Consider the following 22,041-nt stretch of genomic DNA (forward strand, 5'->3'; position numbering starts at 1 on the left):
CAGGATGTCGAAACAGGATAACTTGGTACAGGCTGAGGCCGCCGACGATGAACTTGATGAGTGGTAAGTGTCCTTCGCAGTCTAACATGCCAAATCACTTGTCCCAGGCTGATATGTCGCTACCGGTAGGGACCAACGGATTTTCAGTACGGGCTGTGCTGGTAAGTCTTGACGTCTTCTGCAGAAAATGGTTGCAGAGCTCTGATGGCAGAAACAGAGGAGCAACTGCGCATGAACGATTGCTACTATGAGAAGAAAGACTGGAGAGCTTGTAAGGCCGAAGTATGTGTTGAACTCCAAACCCCAAGGATCTTTGTAAAAGATGTGCTCCGCTGTAGATTTGTTGGTCCTCGGCTCCCAATTGCAGCCGTCAACTACAGCTCAGCAAGCTAACGTGGTGTAACAGATGGAGGCATTCAGACAATGCTGGAAGCGTAAGGGAAATGAGGAGCGTACACAAAGCAAGGACGCTCCCTCAAACGAGCAGTAAATCCGACAACACTGCAGCGAGAGAAAAGCTGCGTTGGTCACATCACGGCGCATGCATGCGGTGGCCGGAGTCACGAGTTTCGGTGTTTGGTGTTTAAAGACGCGCCTCAGCGAAAAAAGTTACGGGAGGCATTGGGCCTACTGTTCCATATCAACTTCTTTGCAATAACTACTCCTCCCAGGCTCTCCGATTCTTCGTCTTCTGTAGTATATATTTGACTCTTCTATTAGCTCATCGGCATCCGCTCACTAGGAACACTGTTACTCACAGAATTTGGCAAGATTTCTCTTCCGTTTCTCATCGCAGCCACAGACAATGTCGCCAGCTACTCGAATACCTTTCAAGGTCTTGAGCGCATCCACGTCTCAACGGCTCTCTGCTTCCTCCACTACCCTGTGCCGCTCATTTACCGAGACCTCCCTGTTACCCTCTCGATCACTGCGTACCGTCTTACCGCGCACTATTTTCACACAGTCCATAGCTCGTCTCGCAGGGACTACACCAGCCTCAGAGCAGCCAGCAAAGACCACCTCCCCTCCTCAAGCAACGCCGACAGACCCCAAGCGCCATTCTTTCGACAACCTCGAGGATCAGCCGTTGACTTTACAAGAAGATGACCCCTCAAAAGTGGATTGGACGAGGTCTTTTCACGGTCTCTCCGTAGAGCCATTCTCTAAAGAGGCTGCGGATGCATTGCAGGCACCGTTATCTCCTGAGGACATCGAGATCAAGCCAGACGGCATCATTTATCTCCCAGAGATCAAATATCGACGGATCCTTAACAAAGCTTTTGGACCTGGCGGCTGGGGATTGGCCCCAAGAAGCGAGACAATAGTCACCGAGAAGTCTGTAACACGGGAATATGCATTACTAGCTCATGGAAGGTGAGAATATTCGACCAAAGAGTATGGTATATAAGTTGATTCGTGGACAGACTTGTTTCGATTGCGCGCGGAGAGCAAGATTATTTCACGAAAGAGGGTATTCCGACCGCTGTCGAAGGCTGCAAATCCAACGCAATGATGCGGTGCTGTAAGGACCTGGGTGTTGCCAGTGAGCTCTGGGATCCTCGCTTCATTCGCAAGTTTAAGGCAGAGTATACTCGAGAGGTCTTTGTCGAGCACCAAGTTACAAAGAGGAAGACCAAGATTCACTTGCGGAAGGTGATTGTTTGACCTGCTCTTGGACGTGGAGCTCTACTGACATTTGTCCTTAGGGTGACCCTGTTCCCTACCCTTACGCCGAGTTGAAGAAATAAGGCGATGACAACAAAATTTCACAGCCATATGCCCCCCTAGTAGTATATCAAACAAGATTAGGGATTTTGACGATATCCCTCCACAACGAGCGATAGAGGTGTCGGCGGGCGTTCCAACTGTCCCACGTTTGATCTCTCAAGCTCGGCCACTCTACCAGCCTAGCTCAAGGTGGCCAACGATGCCCAGAGGATCATGTTTGAATCTAGGTATCTAGCTACAATATCAGGACCTCGATCGTAAAGACAGGCAAATCAAAAAACAAAAAGACAGCCACCGAAATCCAGAGCGCAAAAGCAGAAGACTCTCTGCTGTGGAGGGAAGAAGCAGACACTCCTCGACTGTTGATGTCGATGGTTTCATTCGACAGTCTACAAAATTAGGTCAGCAGGCAGCGATTGGCGAATCTAGAGGACAAGGAGCCTGGAAGGTCACAGGACGCAAAGATCGACATACGAGGAGCAATGTCGAACACATGGATAGTCAGTGACTTCATTCATGTCCCGTGTCGCCTCGGGTTTCCATTACCGTGGTGTTCACTCGTTGGTTAAGCCTGCCCTGCATGGTGTACATGCGGGTGACTGCTCAATGACATGCTTGCCTAGTTGTAGTTCTACCAGGGGTCCGCTCAGGTGCAGCTGCCAGCGTGATGAAGCAGCCACAGAGCCTTGGCTAACTAGAAACATTTTGCGTTCATTCTCTGCCAGTGATGGTCTTTGATCACGCGCATTAGCACATGTTCGTCCCTTGCCTCTGCTGAAGAACTCCAGGGGTTCCGCACAGGCAGTAGTAGGCAACCAGCACCGGCAAGACGGAACAACAGAGGTGACCACTGATGTACTCGGTATTCATCTGTTATTATGGAGGTTGAGTGGTCTACAAACCTGCTATCTGTGGCAGGTGCATCGTTCTATCTCATCCCGGGCGAAGGTCACCCTCTATCACAATGGACGCCTATCAAGCCCTCCACGAAATGCCTTCTGTACCTAAGTACTCCTAAGGACCTTGGCGACGGAAGAATCCCCTCATGTTCCGAAAGTCTACAGCGGCAAATGCATCATGATCCCTTTTATCAGTAGTAGGCAGTGCTCTCCCCACAAAGACACCTCTCTCATATGATTATCATTTATTGGTAGCGATTGGTGACGGATCCCTCCTCATCAGTGGCCCGGCGCTCTCGATCTCAGCGTTACTCCACCCCTTCCAGCTTCTGGCTCGCCGTCTTTCGTCCTTCTTCCCTCTGCCCCGCTTGCCCTCGCCTCCATTTGAACATTTCAAGCTTAGTAGTAATGTGTTTTACAGGCAAGGCCAAGATACCAAGAACGTTCACAGCCCGCTTCCTCAAGACACTTCACGACCGGCAATGAAGTCCTCCTGCTCTGCTTCGACTTCGGACCTGATGCAGCTGCATGCCGGCTGATCGGTGACGGCCCTTGAAAGTCCCTCTGTCCCCGACCACGCGAAAACGTCCTTCCTCCTTCGAAACCGTGAGAATCCGAGCAGAGAGAACACACCACTGACCCCCATAAGTGTAACGGAAGGTCTAGACTTTCCCCCAGATGAGGAAAGTGGCACTGCTTGCACGATCCATCCACAGCGTGACTGCTCGTTCTTTGACATCCAGCTGATTGAATCTTACCCTTGGCCCGCCTGTTCCTCATTTGCTATTGTATTTTTTGCTGTGTCGGAGCGTCCTCGAACTTTACCCCGCGTCTTGCTCGCGCTTTAAAATGGCCACAGCCACTGCGCACGAATCCTCTCCTTCACCCAACTCACCAGAGGAAGAGGAGGAGCTTAAGTTTGGCGAGGTGTGGAAAGGCGCGGCTAAAGCTCCTCAGCGACCAAAACTTGTCGACCAACTCAACGGTGGGCGACGCAAGTCGTCGGTTCAGTTCCATACAGCCGACGCCGAAGACACCATAAGAAGAGAAAGTGTCGTTCAAGGCTCAAAAGTATCCCTGCCTTCACGGAAAATGTCATCGCCCCCTCCTCCCACACATTACCAACGTGGCGTCTCCTTTGACACCATCGACAATCGAGATGCCTCCACTGAAGCCTTCACCTTACAATACAAGCACTGCGACTTCGCCGCCACTTCACGAAGCCGAACTTTCCTATGCGGTACCGATGCAAAGGACTACTCGGAATATGCGTTGGAGTGGATGATGGACGAGCTGGTCGATGACGGCGATGAGATTGTCTGTCTTCGAGTTATCGAGAAAGATTCCAAGACCGCACATGACACACCGTACGACCGGGACAAGTATCGCACCGAGGCTAAACAACTGTTAGACAGTGTTATGCTGAAAAACAGCTCGGAGGAGAAAGCAATCAGCATCATCATGGAGTTGGCTGTGGGCAAAGTGCAAGAAATCTTCCAGCGCATGGTGAGCATCACTACATTAACGGTTGCAGAGGTCTGCATTGCTAACTCGGGATAGATCCATCTGTACGAGCCGGCTGCGCTCGTTGTTGGAACAAGAGGACGAAACCTGGGCGGCATGCAAGGCTTACTCCCAGGGTCGGTCTCGAAGTACTGCTTGCAACAATCACCTGTTCCGGTAATCGTCGTTCGGCCAAGCTCTAAACGACTGAAAAAGAAGAAGAAACGGCAACTGGAAAGTGGCCGTAGTCTCTACAGCAGCATGCTCGAGCAAGCGCAACACGCTGGAGGGAGCCACGTGTTTGAAAGTGCCAGCCACAGTTCAATCTCTATGGAAGCTACCGCGAAAGAGGCCGATGCCGTTGCAAAGGCAATCGGGCCGCCCAGGCGTGGTATATTGAAGGGTACATACGGTGGCCCGCTTGCTCGAGTAACATCAGCCAAAAGTGACGCGACATCTGACGATGATTCGCCTGAACGGAGCTTCGCCTTACCCATAGGGTTTTTGAACACCGCGAGTGCTCCGAGGGCCGACATTGCCATGAACAGTCCCAGCATCGCTGCTTTGGTGGAAGACTGGGATGACAACGAGACAACGCCTACCGAACGAGCAAGATCACCCAATCCGTCCTCAAAGCGGTCTGAACACCGCGACAGCGACGCCGCAATCTCGGACGAAGAGGACATTCGTTTGCTAGTGCCCAACATAGTTGAAGAGCGGCGGCCGTCAGTCAGAGAGACGACACCTTGGCTAGCAGACATACTGCGCGACAAGCCACAACGGCGGTCGTATAGCCACGGTCGATCCCCTTCGAGATAAGAAATCGGTCGTACAATACAGAAGAACTAGGCTACCCAAAACTATCCTTACGACCATGGACACCCGTGACGCCAATCCCAAAAGATAGAGGAAGATGGTTACCCGTCACGATCTTCTAAAGTCCTGCGGCAGTTTTGCCATCCAAGAGCTACTCTACACCCTGCACTGCGGTGGAGATGCCGAGACTGACCACTGAGGTCAAATATTGACTGATGCTCCGGTCAAGATACAATCTCCTGCAAGGGTACGGTAATATGGAGCCCACGCGTTGTGGTTGACACGACATCATTCAAGCCCGTTGAGGACGGATGTCGGCGTGAGTCGAACGAGACGGGAACCTGAACAAGGAAATGGGGTCTGGGACGAGCTGACGTGGTTGCGGCGTCCCGGGACTATTGATTTGGAGCCCCCTGAATGTGTTTGTTTAAGCACCTTAAACAATCGCTTTTGGTGGGAACAAACTGAGTACGATTACATTATATGGAGAAGAGCTTTTGACTCATTGATCCACTTGCAAAGGATAGAGACTCGGACTGAATAGAAGCGTGTATTGTCTAGCGAACGTTCATGAAAACGCTGCAAGATTGAAGACGGGCACCCTCTTCGGTTCTCATCGTATCCGACAATGTGACGCGTTGCGGCGTCCCCTTACGGCAGGTATTGACGCCCTGTGGTGCCTAAACAGCCTCAAAGCGTGGCTCGATGCATTCCTGGGCGTCCAGGAACCAACCACGTTTCGTGGCGGAGGGGCTGGACCTAAGAGGCCAATCGATAACAAATTATATCCATGCTCGATTCGGCCCCTTGCGTCCTGGTCCCTCAATTCTACTTGTATGTCATGTTCGAGTTCAACTTGTCTTCCCTCTCGCCCCAGTCAGAGGTTGTCTGAGTAGGAACATGTATTCAGCACACCGTTCCAGCCACGCTTCATATCAGACTGGTCAAGATGCTACCCACAAGCGCTGACGACGACTGCGGCGAGTGCACCCCAGACTATCTGCATTCCCCTCGTCTCACCACCAAGGCGGCTTTCTCAACGATTCCCTTCATCGCTACATTCGCGGTCCTCACCTTCGTCGCCTACCGCAAGGTTTACCCTCTCTTGTCACAAGCACCCTCCAAAACACCCGATGGCACGGCGAAAGGTCTTCCTCGGCCTGTGACAGCGTCATCGCCCGATTCTGCTGCTCAGCATCTCGCTCGCCGCGTGGCAGCAATCACGTTCGCTTCCACAATAGCCCTCTCTGCCGTATTAACGGAGTTACTTCTCTGCGAAATATCCAATTCATTCAACCCCACCGCTAGGAGCGTCGCTCTGCAGATCACAGTCGTGAGTTTGTTGGGTCTTCTCGTGGTTGCCATTCCGCTGTTGGGGATATCCTCGGTGGTAGCAAAGTCCGGATACAAATTTCGCGGCGAGAAAAAGAGTCGAGCTCATCTGGCATGGGTGTTGGAATTCGCCGGGTATGGAGCGTTTCTCTTCGGATTCTGGGCGATAGGGGTGCTCCTGCCAGAAGCACCTAGCTTTACAGACAGTATGACACGGCCAGACGGCCTCTTTCAGGCGTGCTTGGATAGATTGGGCATCACCGGCGTGTCGCTGATGGCTCTGTTGTCGGGTTTTGCCTCGGTGAGCGCCATTTGGCAGAGCTTCGGACCCAAGGTTAAGGTCGTCGCCGACACGGACATCGCCCGCAAACAAGCTGGATTAGATGCTACCATGGATATGATAGCTGAGAAGAAAGAGAGGCTGAGGTTAATGGAGAGCTCCGCTCCTGAAAGCCCGATTCAGAGCTTCTGGAGCCGCACGGTTGGCGTTGTGCGCAAGAACACCTTTGATCAACAGAAAGACCTGCTCGAAATGGAGGCCTCGGGTCTCGAGACTATGGCCTCTTCGCTGGAGACCTCGCTCTCGATTCTCCGGGCACGACGGGCAAATCAACTTCGAGCAACGACAGCCGCAGGGCGACTATCTTTGGCCTTTTCCTACATATTTGCTTGTTACTGTGTGTATCGAATATGCACCACCACCATCAATATCGGTCGCCGCATCCTGTCGCCTGGGCCAGCAACTCCTTCCGACACTGACCCCGTTACATACACCATTGCTCTGTTTGCTCGACACGTCTATCCTTCTCTAGACCAGGTGTCATGGGCTCAACAGATCTCGTTCCTTCTCTCGGGGGCAATGCTGCTCGCATCATTCACAGCAGTCACGCAAACCTTTCATCTTTTTGCCCGATTCATGCCGAATGTTCTACATGCGACCAAGACAAATTTCGCACTACTGATCAGCCAAATCAGTGGCATGTATGTCATCAGCTCTGCACTGATGCTGAGGGGCATGATGCCGAAAGAAGTCGGCAGCGTCATCAACAGCGCTTTGGGAGCAGGGCTGCTGGAGCCAGCCTGGGTGCAGCGATGGTTTGATGGCTTCTTCATGCTGGCTGTGGTCGCCACTGGAGTCGGCATCTTCTTGGGCAGGCAAATATCGGGGGCATCAACGTGGGAAGACGACACTGGGTGGGATCTGGCTATGGAATTGGGCAAAGAGTCATGAGTCTTCCGGTTTAGAAATGCAATGTGCACGAATAAATGACGTAACTAGATTTTGTACTATATGTATCATGAATTGAAAAAGTAAACGATGGCGCAACCGAGGATTCTGGATGGCATGCATTAGATATGTTCAATGTATGGCCTGGAGGCAGCTGAGTTTACCTCGCCATATGAGATGTCGGAAGTCATGAGCAGGTGTAAATGGTTGAGAGGCGTTGTGCATTATAGACAGCCTTGTTGGTCACTCGACAGCCTTGTTCAGTTGGGGAAACTGGGGCACTGCGGAGTGGGTGAGGTGTCCGCTCACAATGGATTTTCTGGATTCTGCTTCCGCGAGAAAGAATACGTCGACGTCGACTACACCGTGTAGCTGCCATGACCAACCTCACAGCACCTTTGTCTGACATCTTGGTACAGAAGCACTCGTCAAAGGGCTTGGGCCAGAACCATCGAGACCTTGTGGGCCAGTTAGATTCCTTCCTGCGCGAAGCGCACCAAATCAACCAGTCCATCTCGGCCCTGTTGCGCTACCTGCGAGCCATCCGCACCCCGTACCTGTCGACTGCCCCGCCGCCACGCCATCAGAAACACACCGCGGGCGACAGACATGCTGCTGCCGTCTCCCACAGCCTCGGGGGAGAGGTACCAGAACACCTCAACGACGCGCAGCGAGAAGCCATCGACTCTGAGACGTCCTCGGTCCTGCGCGACATCAACAACAAGATCACCAATCTCACCTCCGCGGTGACCCTGCAGCACGACACGGCAAGCAAAGTCCTAGAGAGGAAATATGGAAAACCGGACGGATTCCTCTGGCGGTGGGCGGCGGGGGACGGTGACACACCCGACGCAGGCAAATCACCAAAGCAACTCGACGAGGAAGGCCAGTTGAGGACCACGAAGATGTTTCGGGATGGGGTGCTATGGTATCTGAACAAGTACCTCAAGGACGCAATCACCACACAGCAGGAGATGGTGGAGAAACGGCTGGAACGCGAGCAGCAAAAGCAAATGAGTATACTCTACAACCCGCGCAACAAGGGCGTGCGGGCCAGTCGCGATGCAGAGACCGGGACTATGAATGGTGGTCCGGAGGCGCCGACGACGACCCTGCCCCCGACTCAAGATCTACGCGGTCACGACGATTACAAGCCCTGGGCCGACTCGTCGCAAGGTGGCGGCGTGGAACAAGAACTCTCCCCGGAACAGCTGCAGCTGTTTGAGGAAGAAAACAGAGGCATCGTCGAGCACTTCAACGACCAACTCGCCAAGGTCACGCTGGTGGAAAAGTCGCTGATGGAGATTGGCAGTCTGCAGCAGACGCTGGTGGGACATTTGAGCGTGCAGGGCGAGATGATCGATACGCTGGTTCAGGACGCGGCCAATACGGATGAGAATGTACGCAAGGGAAATCGAGAATTGAAGAGGGCGAGTGAGAGGGGGAGCACGGCGAGGCTGGTGTTCTATGCGACGGTGGGATTTTGTTCGTTTCTGGTCGTGTGGGATTTGATCTTCTAATACTGCGATATGGACAAGATAATACCGAGTATTCGCTGCGAGATGCACGCTGTGTCTCCGATATAGCTATCCCAACCTCACGGAGACCTAGATCGGCCAGATATGACATGTATATTGGGTCTCCAACATCCCTCACTCGTATACACGTTGGTGGGAGTCTATGCCGTCCGTCTTCACCAGCACTCTCAGCAGACACCTCTGTGCCCAATGGCTGAAGGCCATAGATTAGAATACAGAGAGGGGATGATATCAGATGCTCATTCTGCGAGTACAAGTACAGCACAAGAGCACGCCTCGACCATGTGAAAGTCAGAAAAGTCATATATCCTGAAGCAGTTGCAAATCGAGACACACCGATTGGATTTTTGGAGGAGCACCGAACCAACGGAACCCCATGCTTGTCCATGCCCTCCAAAGCCCACAGTTGGAGTAGAAGTTCGGGGTTGGGGATACGCCATCAGTAGCCATCGATCACGTCCGCATGTCCCAGATGACCCGGTCAGTTTTTTTTTCCCTCTTCGATCACCGAATAACCGACGGGATCTTAGTTCATCTATCCTCGTTCCCGTAGTGTCTCTGGTCCCTGAGCACCCGACATCATCACAGCCCAGACGAGAACCAGGTGAGTGGTAAGTGGCCAGGGGTAAAACCGTCGTGCATCCGCCCGTCCTAGAAGATCGAAAGTTCCGCCTCGCCCTCATGTGCCTTTTGCCCCAAGTCTCCCTGCACGACAAGTCCGAACGATTTCTTTTTCCCGTCTCTCCACGTTTCAAATAAATTCCCTAGAACATGCCCTCACCGCCAAACCCCTCCGACTCTTCTTCTCTCCGCTCAACCTCGTCTTCTTCTTCTTCTTCGTCCTCACATACCAACGTCTCCAACCGACTGACTCAGATCAGGAATCACACCATGGGTTCTGCGTCAACCGATACCCCGCCGACTCTGTTCGACGCCAATGTCGTCCCCCAAGCTCCTGAGGACCCTTTGTTCGGGTTGATGGCAGCTTACCGAAAAGACAACTTCGAGAAGAAGGTAGATCTGGGCATTGGCGCATACAGAGACAACAATGCCAAACCCTGGGTGTTGCCTGTAGTCAAGAAGGTGTGCCCATCCATGATACTCGACGGTGTTGTCGATGCCATGCTCCCAGGTGGCTAACCCTAGTCCAGGCTGATGAGATCCTACGAAATGATCCCAACCTCAACCACGAATACCTCCCTATCGCAGGTCTCCCAGAGTTCACTTCAGCGGCACAGAAACTCATTCTTGGTGGAGATAGCCCCGCGATTCGAGAAGGACGGGTACGCAGTCAAGCAAATTCTCACGTCTTTACTTTCCCCTGTGCTGACATACAACCTCTACTTTACAGGCCTGCAGCCTCCAGACCATCTCAGGAACCGGTGCCGTCCATCTCGGTGGTCTCTTCCTTTCCAAATTCCTACCGAAACCGACCCCTGCCATCTACCTATCCAACCCGACATGGGCCAACCACAACCAAATCTTCACCAACGTCCAACTCCCAATCAAGTCCTACCCTTATTTCTCTGCAAAGACAAAGATGCTTGACTGTGACGGCCTTCTCTCGACCTTGAAATCCGCACCTGAAAGAAGCATCATTCTGCTGCATGCCTGCGCACACAACCCCACAGGTGTCGACCCGACGCCGGACCAATGGAAACAGATTGCCGAAGTCATGCGCGAACGCAAACTATTCCCCTTCTTCGACTGCGCATACCAGGGTTTCGCCTCTGGGGATCTGGCACAGGATAACTTTTCGATCCGTTATTTCGTGGAGCAGGGCTTCGAGTTGGTCATTGCTCAATCCTTTGCCAAGAACTTTGGTCTGTATGGTGAGAGAGCGGGTGCATTCCATTTCGTGGCAGCTCCTGGGGCCAACGCACAGGATGTGGCCAAACGTGTCTCGTCCCAACTTGCCATCCTGCAACGTTCAGAAATCTCGAATCCACCAGCCTATGGTGCACGTATTGCTTCCCTCATCCTGAATGACCCACAGCTTTTCAAAGAGTGGGAGGCCGATCTGCGCACCATGTCCGGACGTATCATCGAGATGAGAAAGTCCCTGAAAGCCGAACTTGACAGGCTAGGCACCCCCGGGACCTGGGACCACATCACGAGTCAGATCGGCATGTTCAGTTTCACGGGCATCACCGAGAAACAGGTGTTGGCAATCAGGGAGAAGTGGCACGTGTACATGACCAAGAACGGGCGGATTAGCATGGCTGGGTTGAATACAGGCAACGTGCACTACTTTGCCGAGGCTCTCGACGACGTGGTGAGGAACGTGCAATGAAGTCAGTATGGTTGATGGTGGACGGTTGACGGTTGACGTATGAGACGAGCTGAAATGGACATCAAGACAATGAGAAGATGCAGGAATGGATGCTAGTCACGATCTGTTAATACGAAGTGGCTATTGAAGCAAGGGTGGGCAATGCAGGAGCAGGACAAAATACGAAACACAGGTGATCGATGCTTGAACTTGCACAGGGAACATAAAGACGGCCAGTCAGTCACGGAGATGGGAGCTTTGGAAACTGGGGAGTTTGCATCCTGGTAATGTTTTCCTTCCATTTTCTTCCTCAAGTCAGAAGAACACAAAAGGCACAAGGCACAGAGGCACAAGATCTGGATATTGGCATGCAAGTGTGGAAGAATAACGAGCGGCTTTGGAGGGAGAGGGGGAGCCCAGCAAGGGTCATAAACAGTCACGCCGGTACCTCTACCTCCCTCTCTGTCTTTCTGTCTCTGTCTCTGTGTTGGACCTCGACCGACGCCTCGGGTGTTCTTTCCTCTTTTGTCTTTTGTTTTCTTCTCTGCAAATGGATATGGATATGGGTAAAACTACCACAAACGAGCTACAGTTACAGCCACTGCTACTGCTACAGGGTGCACGGAGGACCTCAATGCCAATGCACGCCCAGTAAAAAACAATGAGGGAGAGTGAGCGTGAATCGTGCAACGTGCAGCGTGCAACAACGACAACAAGAAACAAGGTGAAGGTGAAGGTGGATTATCCATCTCTGGTCAAGTTTGCTTGAGCATGCATACATTCATGCATACATGCATGCTGCATATGCACGTCGTTTGTTTGACTGTTTGACTTCTTGTTTGCTAGTTTGTTTGCTTGATATTTGCGTCTCTCTCACGCCTACTCCTACCTTCCACAGGTGGAAGCGGGCTCCCTTTTCCCCGTTTCGTACAGCTGCCTCTCTGTTTGCCTGCCCGATTGCCATTGCATTTCATCATGCACTCAAAGACTGAGGACAGCATTTTCTTGGATCGGACTGGACTGGACTGGACTGGACATTCTGGTTTGTATTTGGTCTCGTTTGTGTTCATTCATTCGTTGCTCTGTTAGCGAAAAGGAGGCAAGGGGATACACAAAACTACGCCTTACACGCACACACCCCCCATCCTTGCCGGCTCCCCTTTCCGACCCTTTCTGTCCTTGCGATAAGGCTTACAGTTGTGACCAGTTTGACTCAAGATCCAACATGCAATGATCCCTTCCTCGCTTTTCCGGAGTAAAGGCCCAGCAAACGCCGCTCCGCCTTCGGACAACTGTCACTAAAAGCTCAAAGATGGGAATCGAAAATCATGGCCCAGGCCGTCACGCCCCCGGCATTCTCGCCTTGAGCGGGCCACCCTAGAGCGTCGACACGGCCCTTGCCCACGACGATCTCCTCGACGACCCGGAATCCGAAACGCTCGTACAGCCGCACGGCTTGCGGCGTCGTGGCCTCTAGCCATGCAGGCACGCCTTCGGCCTTGGCGCGCTCCAGGAACGGGGTCATGACGGCGTTGATGCTGCCCGGGACGCGGGGCCTTGCAGGGTTCCGCGCCAGGAATGAGAGGTGGTAGAAAGGGCGGAGTGGCTGGTCTTGGCTGTCCTGGGCGTGTTGGTGGTCGGAGCTAGAGTCTTCAGACACTGAGCCTGACGGGGTGTTTGAGGTCGATTCCTCCGCGTTTGCGGCTGCAGAGCTGCTAGAAGAAGAGGACGAGGGTGCCGCTAAATATGTCTGCTTCGCCGACTTGACTCGGGCTCTCCATTCGCTCAGCAGCGGGCCCGGTCGCGCCTTGGAGTCTATGAACGGTTTGCCCTGGTACGTGGGCGTCTCCCACAACGCAATGGCAGACCAGTCCCCGGCTTGGACCAGCTCAGCCCCGGAAGCGGCACTCTCGAGGATCCCCTGCGAGAAATGTCTCTGTCGTCGAGCAGTGTCGATCAGTGGGGAGGGAAACGGTGGTGGTGTGCCGTCGATATCTACGATGAACGCTGTGGTCAGGGCGGTGCTGGAAAAAGCCGCCGTGATGATGGAAATGAAGTTGGAGACGTCGTCAGCATGTGAATCCGTGGCGATGGTGACGCAGGTTGGGGTCGAAGTTGAAGAAGACATGTCTTGAATCCACAGAATCGCGGTTGCTCCGAATCTTGCAAAACGAATGGTTCTTTTCTTCTCTACTCTACGAGATCTTCGTCTCCGTGAGCAGGCACACTTTATTGTATTGTTCCTTTTGTTCTCTCTGTTGGTCTTTGTTTCCGAAGGACTCCTGTGCGTAGTGGAATGTCTCGGGCAAGGGCAAAGGCAAGATCAAATCGTAAATCGTAGAGCAACCATAAGAATACAACACAAAGGTGGAACACGGGAATGACAGACTATTAAGGCAAAGCAGGAAATTTAGAGAACAGGAGGAGAAGAAGGGGGGGAAAGGAAACCTGTTGCGGTGAGATGAAGTATCACGAGGGACGACGTACAAGAGGAATGTTGTGTAAAAACAAAAGGCGGATGAGTCAAGGAAACGCCCCCGTCCGGATGTTCAGTGTGTCCGATGCTAAGCGGCCAGGCGGGAATCCTCCTTTACCTCCCCTTCCAGCTTCCAGGGTCTGTTTTTTTTTCCCACCCTCTATTTCCCCCCTATGGGAGGCGATTAAATGGTCATATGTAATATGTAATATGAGGTAAGGTACCTACCTAGGTAAAGCTGGGCTTTCCTTTGTGCTCCTGCCCGCCCTGTGACGAAGGACAAAGTGCGTACATGCGTGCGGCGGAACACTTTCCACACTACCCAACGTGACATCGCGGTCGGGGTGGCTGATCGGGGTCTCTTCCAGAAGAGGTTTTGATATGGGGTAAGAGAAACCGGAATCATTGGTCCCTTTAACAAAAGTGTTTTCTGTTCTGTTCTGAAAAAAAGTTAATGAATTACAAGGACATTGGTTGGAAGAGCGGAAAGGGAGGAAAGAAAGGAGGGGGAAAAGGAGTCACGAGGACTTAATATATTGATTTGCCTGAGACAGATGGTGGATGAAGGAATATACGAGGTATGTGCCCTCGTTAAAGTCCCATGGATGGCTGCCAATAGACCCGAATGAGCAATGTCTAATGTAGCATTTGAGTTCGAGAGAAGGTGCAATTGTTTGAGAAAAACAGAACAGATACAAAGTACAACCATTTATGCCGAGTGCATCAACTATCCAACTCATTGGCCAGCAATGAACTACGCCATGCCCGCGCACGTATTCCTTTTCCTACCGAGAATCCTGAAAGACGTCCGAAAGACTTACATTTTCCTGTTAGCTAGCGACCATGGTTTGAGACATCACGAGGTGAAGAACATCAGCCATTTGATGTACTTCTCCTTTTTGGCTTGTCGCTTTGCTCGCTCGGCTGCTCGCTCTGCGGCACGGGCTGAGGCTTGCTGGTCGCCATCTTGTCGAGTCTGGCGTCCTTGAGATTGGTAACCTCCTTCGGAATACGCACGGCGACGATTGCTATTGTTAGAGCCTTCCGCTCCTCGAGAGCCATCTTGGTGGTGTGAACGACGCTGCGAGTGCGACACCGGATCTTGCTGAGGTGCTCGTGATCCACGCTGCGAAGGTCGATGGTCAGAAGCTGGTCTGCTGCCTCTCTCACTGTGACGGCTTCCGGGACGCTGATCATATTGCGGTGCGTTTCTGCCTTGTCGATAAGCGGAAGGTGGATGTTGCGGGCGGCTCGGTCTGGTAGAATCTCTCACTAACCATTTCTTCCCGTTTTTATCAACGACCTTCCTGACTTGAGGTTTTTTGGCCTGTCCGCCTCCATGTGCGCGGTCATTTCCTTGGGGTGTTGTCTCCCGCCTCTCTTCGTGATAAGGCATTGTGGTAGACGAAATTGCACAAGCTGTACGTCCTTGGAGGAAAATGCTGATTGTTGTGTTTTAGATGCGTGTACTTACCTGGCTTACCTGGAATCTGGCAGTTTGCTTTGATGGTTTGGTGCACGTCAGCCATGGTGGCAGGGCTCGCGACGCATTTGTAGTCGGAGGCCCTCCGGAACAAAGACCCTTGTGCCTTCCAGCTATGTATAAACAGAACAAAGACTCCAGAGCAGCAGAAGACAAGCGACAGGACAAGGGACGAAACATATTTTTACCACAAACCAGGGCTGTGGAGGACAACAAAGGCTGATTGATGAGCGTAGGAGTTGGTGGTTGAGGTGCTGAGGACACCACGTCCTTCATTGTTCAAATCCATTTCGGCCTGCGGCTGCACCTCTCACAACAGCAAGCCGATCTATGACTTGATCGGAAGAGATCCGCAGATAGACATTGACAAATTGGCGATGTCAAGCAAATAATCAAAGACGTGATGAATCGTGGAGGACGAGGTATGTACTTCCGAGCGCAAATGAATAGCCAAGTGATCAACCGGACCATCAGACACGCAATCTCACAAACACCGATCACACCGAAATGAAACCCTCATACTCGTGTCTCGTGTCAGGACTCCCATTGAAAATTACTCCCTGCTTCTTCTGATAATTTTTGAACGGTTTTTGCACTGCCTTGGTGGCTTTGTGAGACCTTCAACGCCGTTCACTCCACAAGGTGAGCAGTTACCCCAGTACTTTATCAGGAGTAACGAGCCAGCTGGAAAATTCCATGTATTTCTGGACCTGGATGCATTGGAGGGAACCACAGTGGATCACGGCCGCATGGAGCTGTTTCAGAGCTTGTATCAGACTCAAGCCAAATCAGCCATGGCGCAAGCCACAACCGTCTCCCATGCTCTTTTCGGGGCCAGTGTTCAAGTGCAGGAGCGGGCTTTTTGTTGGCGATGGCCGATGCGACGCAGTGTGATGACTGGGCCACTGACGAGTGGGCTTGAAAGGGGCTTGCATTTTTCGCCGAAAGGAATGGAGTGACTGGGGTGACTGGTTAGAAAAACTTTTCTGCCCGTCAAATGAGGGCCACCGAAATCTCGGAATCTCACCCGTTTTCCCCAGTTCTTGACCAGGGGGCGCGTTTACGAAACAAAGGGCTTTCGTCATGCGACTCCAAGGGAGTACAAATTTGAACGACAGAGGGAAAAAAACATTGTTTGCCCGCATTGGTGGCGTGCTGTTGACTGCTGGGGGATCCATGAAAAAAATACCTGGCTTGCTAGATGCGCAGGTACCGTTGCATCAATCGAGTAGAATTGAGTACACTCCATACCGTACATACATGCATTGCAATCCCCATCGATCCTCCGATTCACGATTCCTTCACTTTCTACCTCATACCTATCTTTCCATTACTTCAATCCCTGTCATTAATTGCACTCGCTTGACTGATTTTCGAGACTTGTTATTGAGTATTTGAGGGTGCTAGTCGTCCGTGTCAACATCCTTGTCGATCTTGTACAAACACATCAATTTTTCTTATTCCTCCTTTCTCAGATCGCCCTCGCTTGTACCCCAGTTCGCTTCTTCTTGAAACTGGGTTCCGATCTCTAGCACTCGTCCGCTTCTCTCAGGTAGAGTACGCGTACAAGTTTGTTTGGGATCTTCATCATTTCACCCGCAACACAAATACCCGACAAAATACTGCCGGTACTGTTGCCCACATTCTTTCACTTCCCCTTGGGCCCTCGAGTGACATAGCTTGGCGGCATGTCACAGAACAAGAGGTTTTCAAGAGAGGGGTTTCAACCTTTAACCCATCACCCATCACGGGACATGGCAAACCCTAACGACGTTACGATTGATATTCCCTTGACCAAGGTCAGCACCTCTGGCAGCGCCACTGGGGCACGCAAGGCCGATGCTCTTTCTCCTTCTGCTTCCCAGTACAACGGCGAATTTTCAGAAAAGATGGACGAGAAACAAGGTCACCACTTTCACAGAGGCCCAGCAGGCAGGAGAAGAAGGTTGGAGGATCGAGGACGGCAGAGCCAGGCCAAAGAGGATGGCACATTGAATGCATTTGGCAGATTCTACAAGCGAGTCTACAACTTTTCCGTCTTGACCCGCTATTTCATCTATGTTGCACCGCTCGCTTTGGCAATCGCAGTTCCCATCATTGTTGGGGCTACGGTCGCCCCTCGAGCACGCATCGGCGGCGTCAAGATCTTGTGGTTCTTCACCTGGATCGAGGTGGTCTGGGTATCACTATGGGCTTCGAAACTGGTGGCTCATTTCTTACCATTTCTCTTTCAGTTTATTTGCGGGGTGGCCAGCCCTGGCACAAGAAAATATGCCCTCGTCCTCAGCTCTCTCGAGATACCTCTCTCGCTCGTTGGCTGGGCCGTCACATCACTGGCAACGTTTGTCCCTATCATGACATTAAATCCTGACCAGAGATCACGTGGTGAGACTGGCCTCAAGTCTTGGGAGTCCATCATCAAGAATATTCTCTTTGCCTGCGTCTTCTCAACGTTGCTCTTGCTCGGCGAAAAGCTGCTTATTCAGCTCCTTTCCATCAGCTATCACCGCAAGCAGTTCGATGAAAAGATTAAAGACTCGAAGCGAAACATCCACCTGGTTGGTTTGCTCTACGATGCTTCTCGAAAGCTCTTCCCGGAGTACTGTCGAGAATTCGCCGAAGAGGATTATCTCATCAACGATGTTCTGGACTTTGGGGAGCGACATAGCAATCGGAACAGCATCTTACCTGGTCACAAACGATCTGGCTCGGCCACCCCTATGAAACTCATCCACAATGTTGCACGGGTTGGAGACAAGGTCACAGCAGCATTTGGGAATGTGGCCCAGGAGATTACTGGGAAGAAGGTTTTCAATCCCACTGCCTCGCATTCAATCGTGGTCCAAGCGCTCGAAAAGAAGCATTCCGCCGAAGCCTTGGCTCGGCGGCTTTGGATGTCGTTCGTCCTAGAAGGGAAGGATGCTCTGAGCCTGGAGGATATCATTGACGTCCTAGGTCACGATCGAGAACAAGAAGCCCACGAAGCCTTTGAGATCTTGGACGTGGATTGCAACGGAGACATCTCGCTAGATGAAATGGTCCTGCGAATCACTGAGTTCGGACGAGAGCGTCAGTCGATCGCGAGCAGCATGCACGATGTCGATCAAGCCATCAATGTCCTTGACAACCTGCTGTGCACAGTTGTCTTTGTCGCTGTTATCTTCATCTTCGTCGCCTGGCTGAATCGGAATTTTACCACCACACTCGCTACAGCAGGAACTGCCCTCCTGTCAATGTCTTTTGTTTTTGCAACAACGGCTCAGGAGGTTCTGGGGTCTTGCATTTTCCTTTTCGTGAAGCATCCATTCGACGTGGGCGACAGAGTCGACATTACCGATACCCAGTACGTGGTGGAACGCATGTCTCTTCTTTATACGGTCTTCCGCCGCGTCAAGGACCACAAACGGACCCAAGTCCCCAACATCGTGCTCAACTCGCTATGGATTGACAACGTGTCTCGCAGCAAAGCCATGCGCGAACAGATTCAGCTGTATGTCAGTTTCGACACCAAGTTTGAAGACATTGATCTGCTCAAGAAGGAGATGACCAACTTTGTGCGGGACAAAGATAATGCACGCGACTTCCAACCGGATGTCGACATTGAGGTTACCGGGGTTGCGGAAATGAACAAGATGGAGTTGAGGATTGAGATTCGGCATAAATCGAATTGGGCAAACGAGGCGGTACGAGCAGCGCGGAGGAACAAGTTTATGTGCGCTCTGGTCCTGGCCGTGCGGAAAGTTCCACTCTATGGTCCAGGGGGTGCCGGTCCTCCAGCTGGTGACAAGGCTAATCCTACCTACTCCGTGGCGATCAGTGACGAAATCGCGAGGAGGAACAGAGAGGAGTTTGACGAGAACCTGGATAAGAAGAGACTCGTACCCTTGCTGGACCAGAACAAGCCTCATCTCGACCTCTCCAAAACAAAATCTTCCGACCACCTCGGCGTCAGCACTGGAACCGACGTTAATGAAGCGTCGGCGGTTGACAACTTGGTGAAGCGCAAGGTGGCCGTCGACCCTGAAGAGGTTGTCGATCATGAGCGAGAACTCCGGATGGACAAGAAACGCTCCAACGACGTTGAAGAAGTACGCGACATTCTCAGACGCGAGTCTACCAGGGGTCGGCGTCGGGCGGCTCGCCACAGCGGCCTCTCAGTTCCCAGCATGGAGTATGGAGGAGGCTCGCGGACCATCCCTACGATCCCCGATGCATCACCGCAGGAGCCCATGACTGCGACGCTCTCGGCGCCAGCCAGGGTCAGTTACTTTGAAGACGTGCCGCAACCGGAGCCGATGCCTCCGGCCGTGTCACAGGGTTGGACGACAGTAACACCACTGAACTACAGCGCGCCAGCGGCCCAGCCACCCTCGCCCCAGATGTCCCCGGTGTCGAGCACGGCCAGCCCGTCCCGATATGTCCCCGGCAACGCCTTTTCGCAACGAGCTCATGCCACGTCGCCGATCCATCGAATGCCCGTGCCGGGAATGCCTGAAATGAAGAGAAATTTGCAGACGCCAAACGGGTCTTCTCCACCCAGGTGATTTGCTAGAGAAACATGGAGAGATGATACGATTACAACCAGCCAGCCAGCCAGAGTCTGGCACCAAACCTGACTCAAATCTAATGAACATACAAACCAAAGCTCTGCTGCATATGGTCGATCATCCAGGATGGAACTATGATTTCTTCCGCCGACATGGTCGACCACGCACGGCAAGCTCTTTTTCCAGGGATGCGAATCTTATCTAGATGATATTAGTGGCTCATGCTACTTTGTCAATGAATCGAGAAGATAGAATAGGATAGAGTTTAGTCGCCATTGGGCGTTTCTCAATCACAAGAAGAGACTAGACGTCTTTGGTAATTCAGACATTGAAAATGGTCATTTTAGGATGAGTCGACGTAGAAATACAGGAGTTGTGTCTAACTAACCAACTATTCCGATACCTGCCAGCCAGCCAGGGGGGAGAGTGTTGAGGTGAGGTGAGGTGAGGAGGAGATGGAGTCCATAACCTGTAAACCCACAACCATAACATGTTGGGATCTGCATGCCTGCATGCCAGAGTGCCAGAGTGCGCCCTATTGTTACTGTATGTCAATCTCAATATCTCACAAAGACGCCCGCAACCAGCCTGGATCGACTGCTTCCACTTCCACTCCCACTCCCGCTCGCGCTCCCACTACCACTACCACTGCCACCCGCACTGCCGCCACTATTGTTGCCGCCGCCTCCGCTACCGCTTCCACTCCCACCGCCAGTACCACTCCCGCCGGAACTTGAAACCCGATCCTTCCTCTTCTCCTCGCCCTTGGCCTCCTCGGAGCCTTGCCGCGGCGTACTCGCTGAACTGGAGGGACTCGTTCTCGACATGAACATGTCTGGTCCGGGCCGTTGATTTCCTCCAGGCGACGAGGTCGTGCTCGACGAAGAACGGTGGTAATAACTCATCTCTTTCTCTGGGTCTGGGTCTGGGTCTGAGTCTTTGCCTTTGTCTTTGGAGGGCTTCTCGGGGCTGTTGCGTGAGATGTCTTGCTCTTGCTCGTCTCTTGCGGAGGTGTATGGAGAAGTAGTGGGATGTGCAGGGCTTCTTCCTCGGTCAAGGTCGAAGCTGATTGATAGGTGTTCGTCGAGGGGACTGGTGCCTCTTGTTGGTGATGGTGACGGTGATTCTTGTACGTGCTCTGCTGTTGTGGCTGTAGACGTAGATGTATTCGAGGGCTTCTTGTCCATAGTCATTCAACCCAAACAAGGAGGTATTCCAGACGGGTTTTGTAGAGATCTCTCAACGGAGAGAGATTCTATGTCCCAATCCCAATCCCGGTTCCGTCCCAGCAAACAGCAATAACGAAAACGATGATGCCTTACGACATGCATGCACGCACGCAGGTGCCAGTGCCAGTGCCACGGCCACAGCCCCTTAGTATCAAAGGCCTGACTGGTCCTCAATAGTCAGGACACGCATTCGACCCTTGTTTGGTGGTATATGTCAGGGATACCAGGGACACAGCCTCGTTTCGTTTCGTTTCGATGCAGCAAAAGTACAGCGCTGCTCGAGGTCGTCGTATTTGGGTGCGTATGCGAAGTCAGGAGGGTATTTGAGGATTGAGGATTGAGGAGATGTGGTCGATTCGAGTTTTCAATACCGGGCACAGACAAACACCTATACTATACCTAGTACAGTGTACAGTACCTTGATCAGAGTCTCTCCTTTGCCTTGCCTGGGTGAACTTCACTCCCGCTCCAAAGTTCCAAAGGCCCCTTTGCCAGAAGGACAGAAGGACCAAGACCATTATAATTATAGCTCAATCGAAGTCTGCAGCACGCACGACACAGCGCAGCATTGAGTATCTTTGGAGGATAGGCAGCGTGTTAGTTCTGGCACTGTCTGGTTAGTGTGTGCTCCCCCCCACCCTACCATACCATACACACTTGGCCCTGGTGTGCGTGTGCCTGGATGGATGGACCAATAAACCAATTGGACTCGAGTGGTTTCGGGAATGTCTGGTCACTTGTGAGTCTCTCCCTCGTCGGTCCAAGGCGACGCCGTTCAAGAAGGGGGGGCTAAACAACTCCCTACCGGTTTGTTCACTTGTCCACCTGTCCACTTGTCCCCCTGTCTTCTTTTGACTCGAACCAATCACCTTGGACGAGATTGAATCGGAGATGGAACAGGTACCACAAGGCCAGGGTTTTTTCCTTCCCAGCGGGATGGGCCATGACGCATGTTTTCTGACTACTCTGATTTACCTAGGTTCTGCGAGG

General features: G+C 52.3%; 9 protein-coding genes across 9 annotated transcripts; 6 read left to right on the top strand and 3 right to left on the bottom strand.

Annotated features, from left to right (window-relative positions):
• Window positions 1–4: 4 nt before the first annotated feature.
• AYO21_08817 (hypothetical protein) lies at window positions 5–1,748 on the top strand (the record flags this gene model as incomplete). The annotated part of the gene is made up of 7 exons (XM_022658760.1): window positions 5–63; window positions 130–161; window positions 218–282; window positions 721–912; window positions 965–1,374; window positions 1,425–1,653; window positions 1,707–1,748. 7 exons carry the CDS (start codon window positions 5–7, stop codon window positions 1,746–1,748), a joined length of 1,029 nt encoding a protein of 342 aa, XP_022508916.1.
• Window positions 1,749–3,476: 1,728 nt separating this feature from the next.
• AYO21_08818 (hypothetical protein) lies at window positions 3,477–4,949 on the top strand (the record flags this gene model as incomplete). The annotated part of the gene is made up of 2 exons (XM_022658761.1): window positions 3,477–4,133; window positions 4,188–4,949. 2 exons carry the CDS (start codon window positions 3,477–3,479, stop codon window positions 4,947–4,949), a joined length of 1,419 nt encoding a protein of 472 aa, XP_022508917.1.
• Window positions 4,950–5,895: 946 nt separating this feature from the next.
• On the top strand, window positions 5,896–7,509 carry AYO21_08819 (hypothetical protein; the record flags this gene model as incomplete). The annotated part of the gene is made up of 1 exon (XM_022658762.1): window positions 5,896–7,509. The coding sequence occupies one exon, from the start codon at window positions 5,896–5,898 to the stop codon at window positions 7,507–7,509; it is 1,614 nt and encodes a 537-aa protein (XP_022508918.1).
• A 374-nt stretch (window positions 7,510–7,883) lies between these two features.
• Window positions 7,884–9,026, top strand: AYO21_08820 (hypothetical protein; the record flags this gene model as incomplete). The annotated part of the gene is made up of 1 exon (XM_022658763.1): window positions 7,884–9,026. One exon carries the CDS (start codon window positions 7,884–7,886, stop codon window positions 9,024–9,026), a length of 1,143 nt encoding a protein of 380 aa, XP_022508919.1.
• Window positions 9,027–9,935: 909 nt separating this feature from the next.
• On the top strand, window positions 9,936–11,337 carry AYO21_08821 (hypothetical protein; the record flags this gene model as incomplete). The annotated part of the gene is made up of 3 exons (XM_022658764.1): window positions 9,936–10,127; window positions 10,196–10,327; window positions 10,396–11,337. The coding sequence occupies 3 exons, from the start codon at window positions 9,936–9,938 to the stop codon at window positions 11,335–11,337; spliced, it is 1,266 nt and encodes a 421-aa protein (XP_022508920.1).
• Window positions 11,338–12,622: 1,285 nt separating this feature from the next.
• On the bottom strand, window positions 12,623–13,444 carry AYO21_08822 (hypothetical protein; the record flags this gene model as incomplete). The annotated part of the gene is made up of 1 exon (XM_022658765.1): window positions 12,623–13,444. The coding sequence occupies one exon, from the start codon at window positions 13,442–13,444 to the stop codon at window positions 12,623–12,625; it is 822 nt and encodes a 273-aa protein (XP_022508921.1).
• A 1,221-nt stretch (window positions 13,445–14,665) lies between these two features.
• Window positions 14,666–15,321, bottom strand: AYO21_08823 (hypothetical protein; the record flags this gene model as incomplete). Its single annotated transcript, XM_022658766.1, has 2 exons — window positions 14,666–15,048; window positions 15,267–15,321. The coding sequence occupies 2 exons, from the start codon at window positions 15,319–15,321 to the stop codon at window positions 14,666–14,668; spliced, it is 438 nt and encodes a 145-aa protein (XP_022508922.1).
• Window positions 15,322–17,029: 1,708 nt separating this feature from the next.
• Window positions 17,030–19,819, top strand: AYO21_08824 (hypothetical protein; the record flags this gene model as incomplete). The annotated part of the gene is made up of 1 exon (XM_022658767.1): window positions 17,030–19,819. One exon carries the CDS (start codon window positions 17,030–17,032, stop codon window positions 19,817–19,819), a length of 2,790 nt encoding a protein of 929 aa, XP_022508923.1.
• A 560-nt stretch (window positions 19,820–20,379) lies between these two features.
• AYO21_08825 (hypothetical protein) lies at window positions 20,380–21,009 on the bottom strand (the record flags this gene model as incomplete). Its single annotated transcript, XM_022658768.1, has 1 exon — window positions 20,380–21,009. One exon carries the CDS (start codon window positions 21,007–21,009, stop codon window positions 20,380–20,382), a length of 630 nt encoding a protein of 209 aa, XP_022508924.1.
• Between the last annotated feature and the right edge of the window lie 1,032 nt (window positions 21,010–22,041).

This window comes from Fonsecaea monophora (genome assembly GCF_001642475.1).
Source record: "Fonsecaea monophora strain CBS 269.37 chromosome Unknown Scaff80, whole genome shotgun sequence".
Lineage (NCBI taxonomy): Eukaryota > Fungi > Ascomycota > Eurotiomycetes > Chaetothyriales > Herpotrichiellaceae > Fonsecaea > Fonsecaea monophora.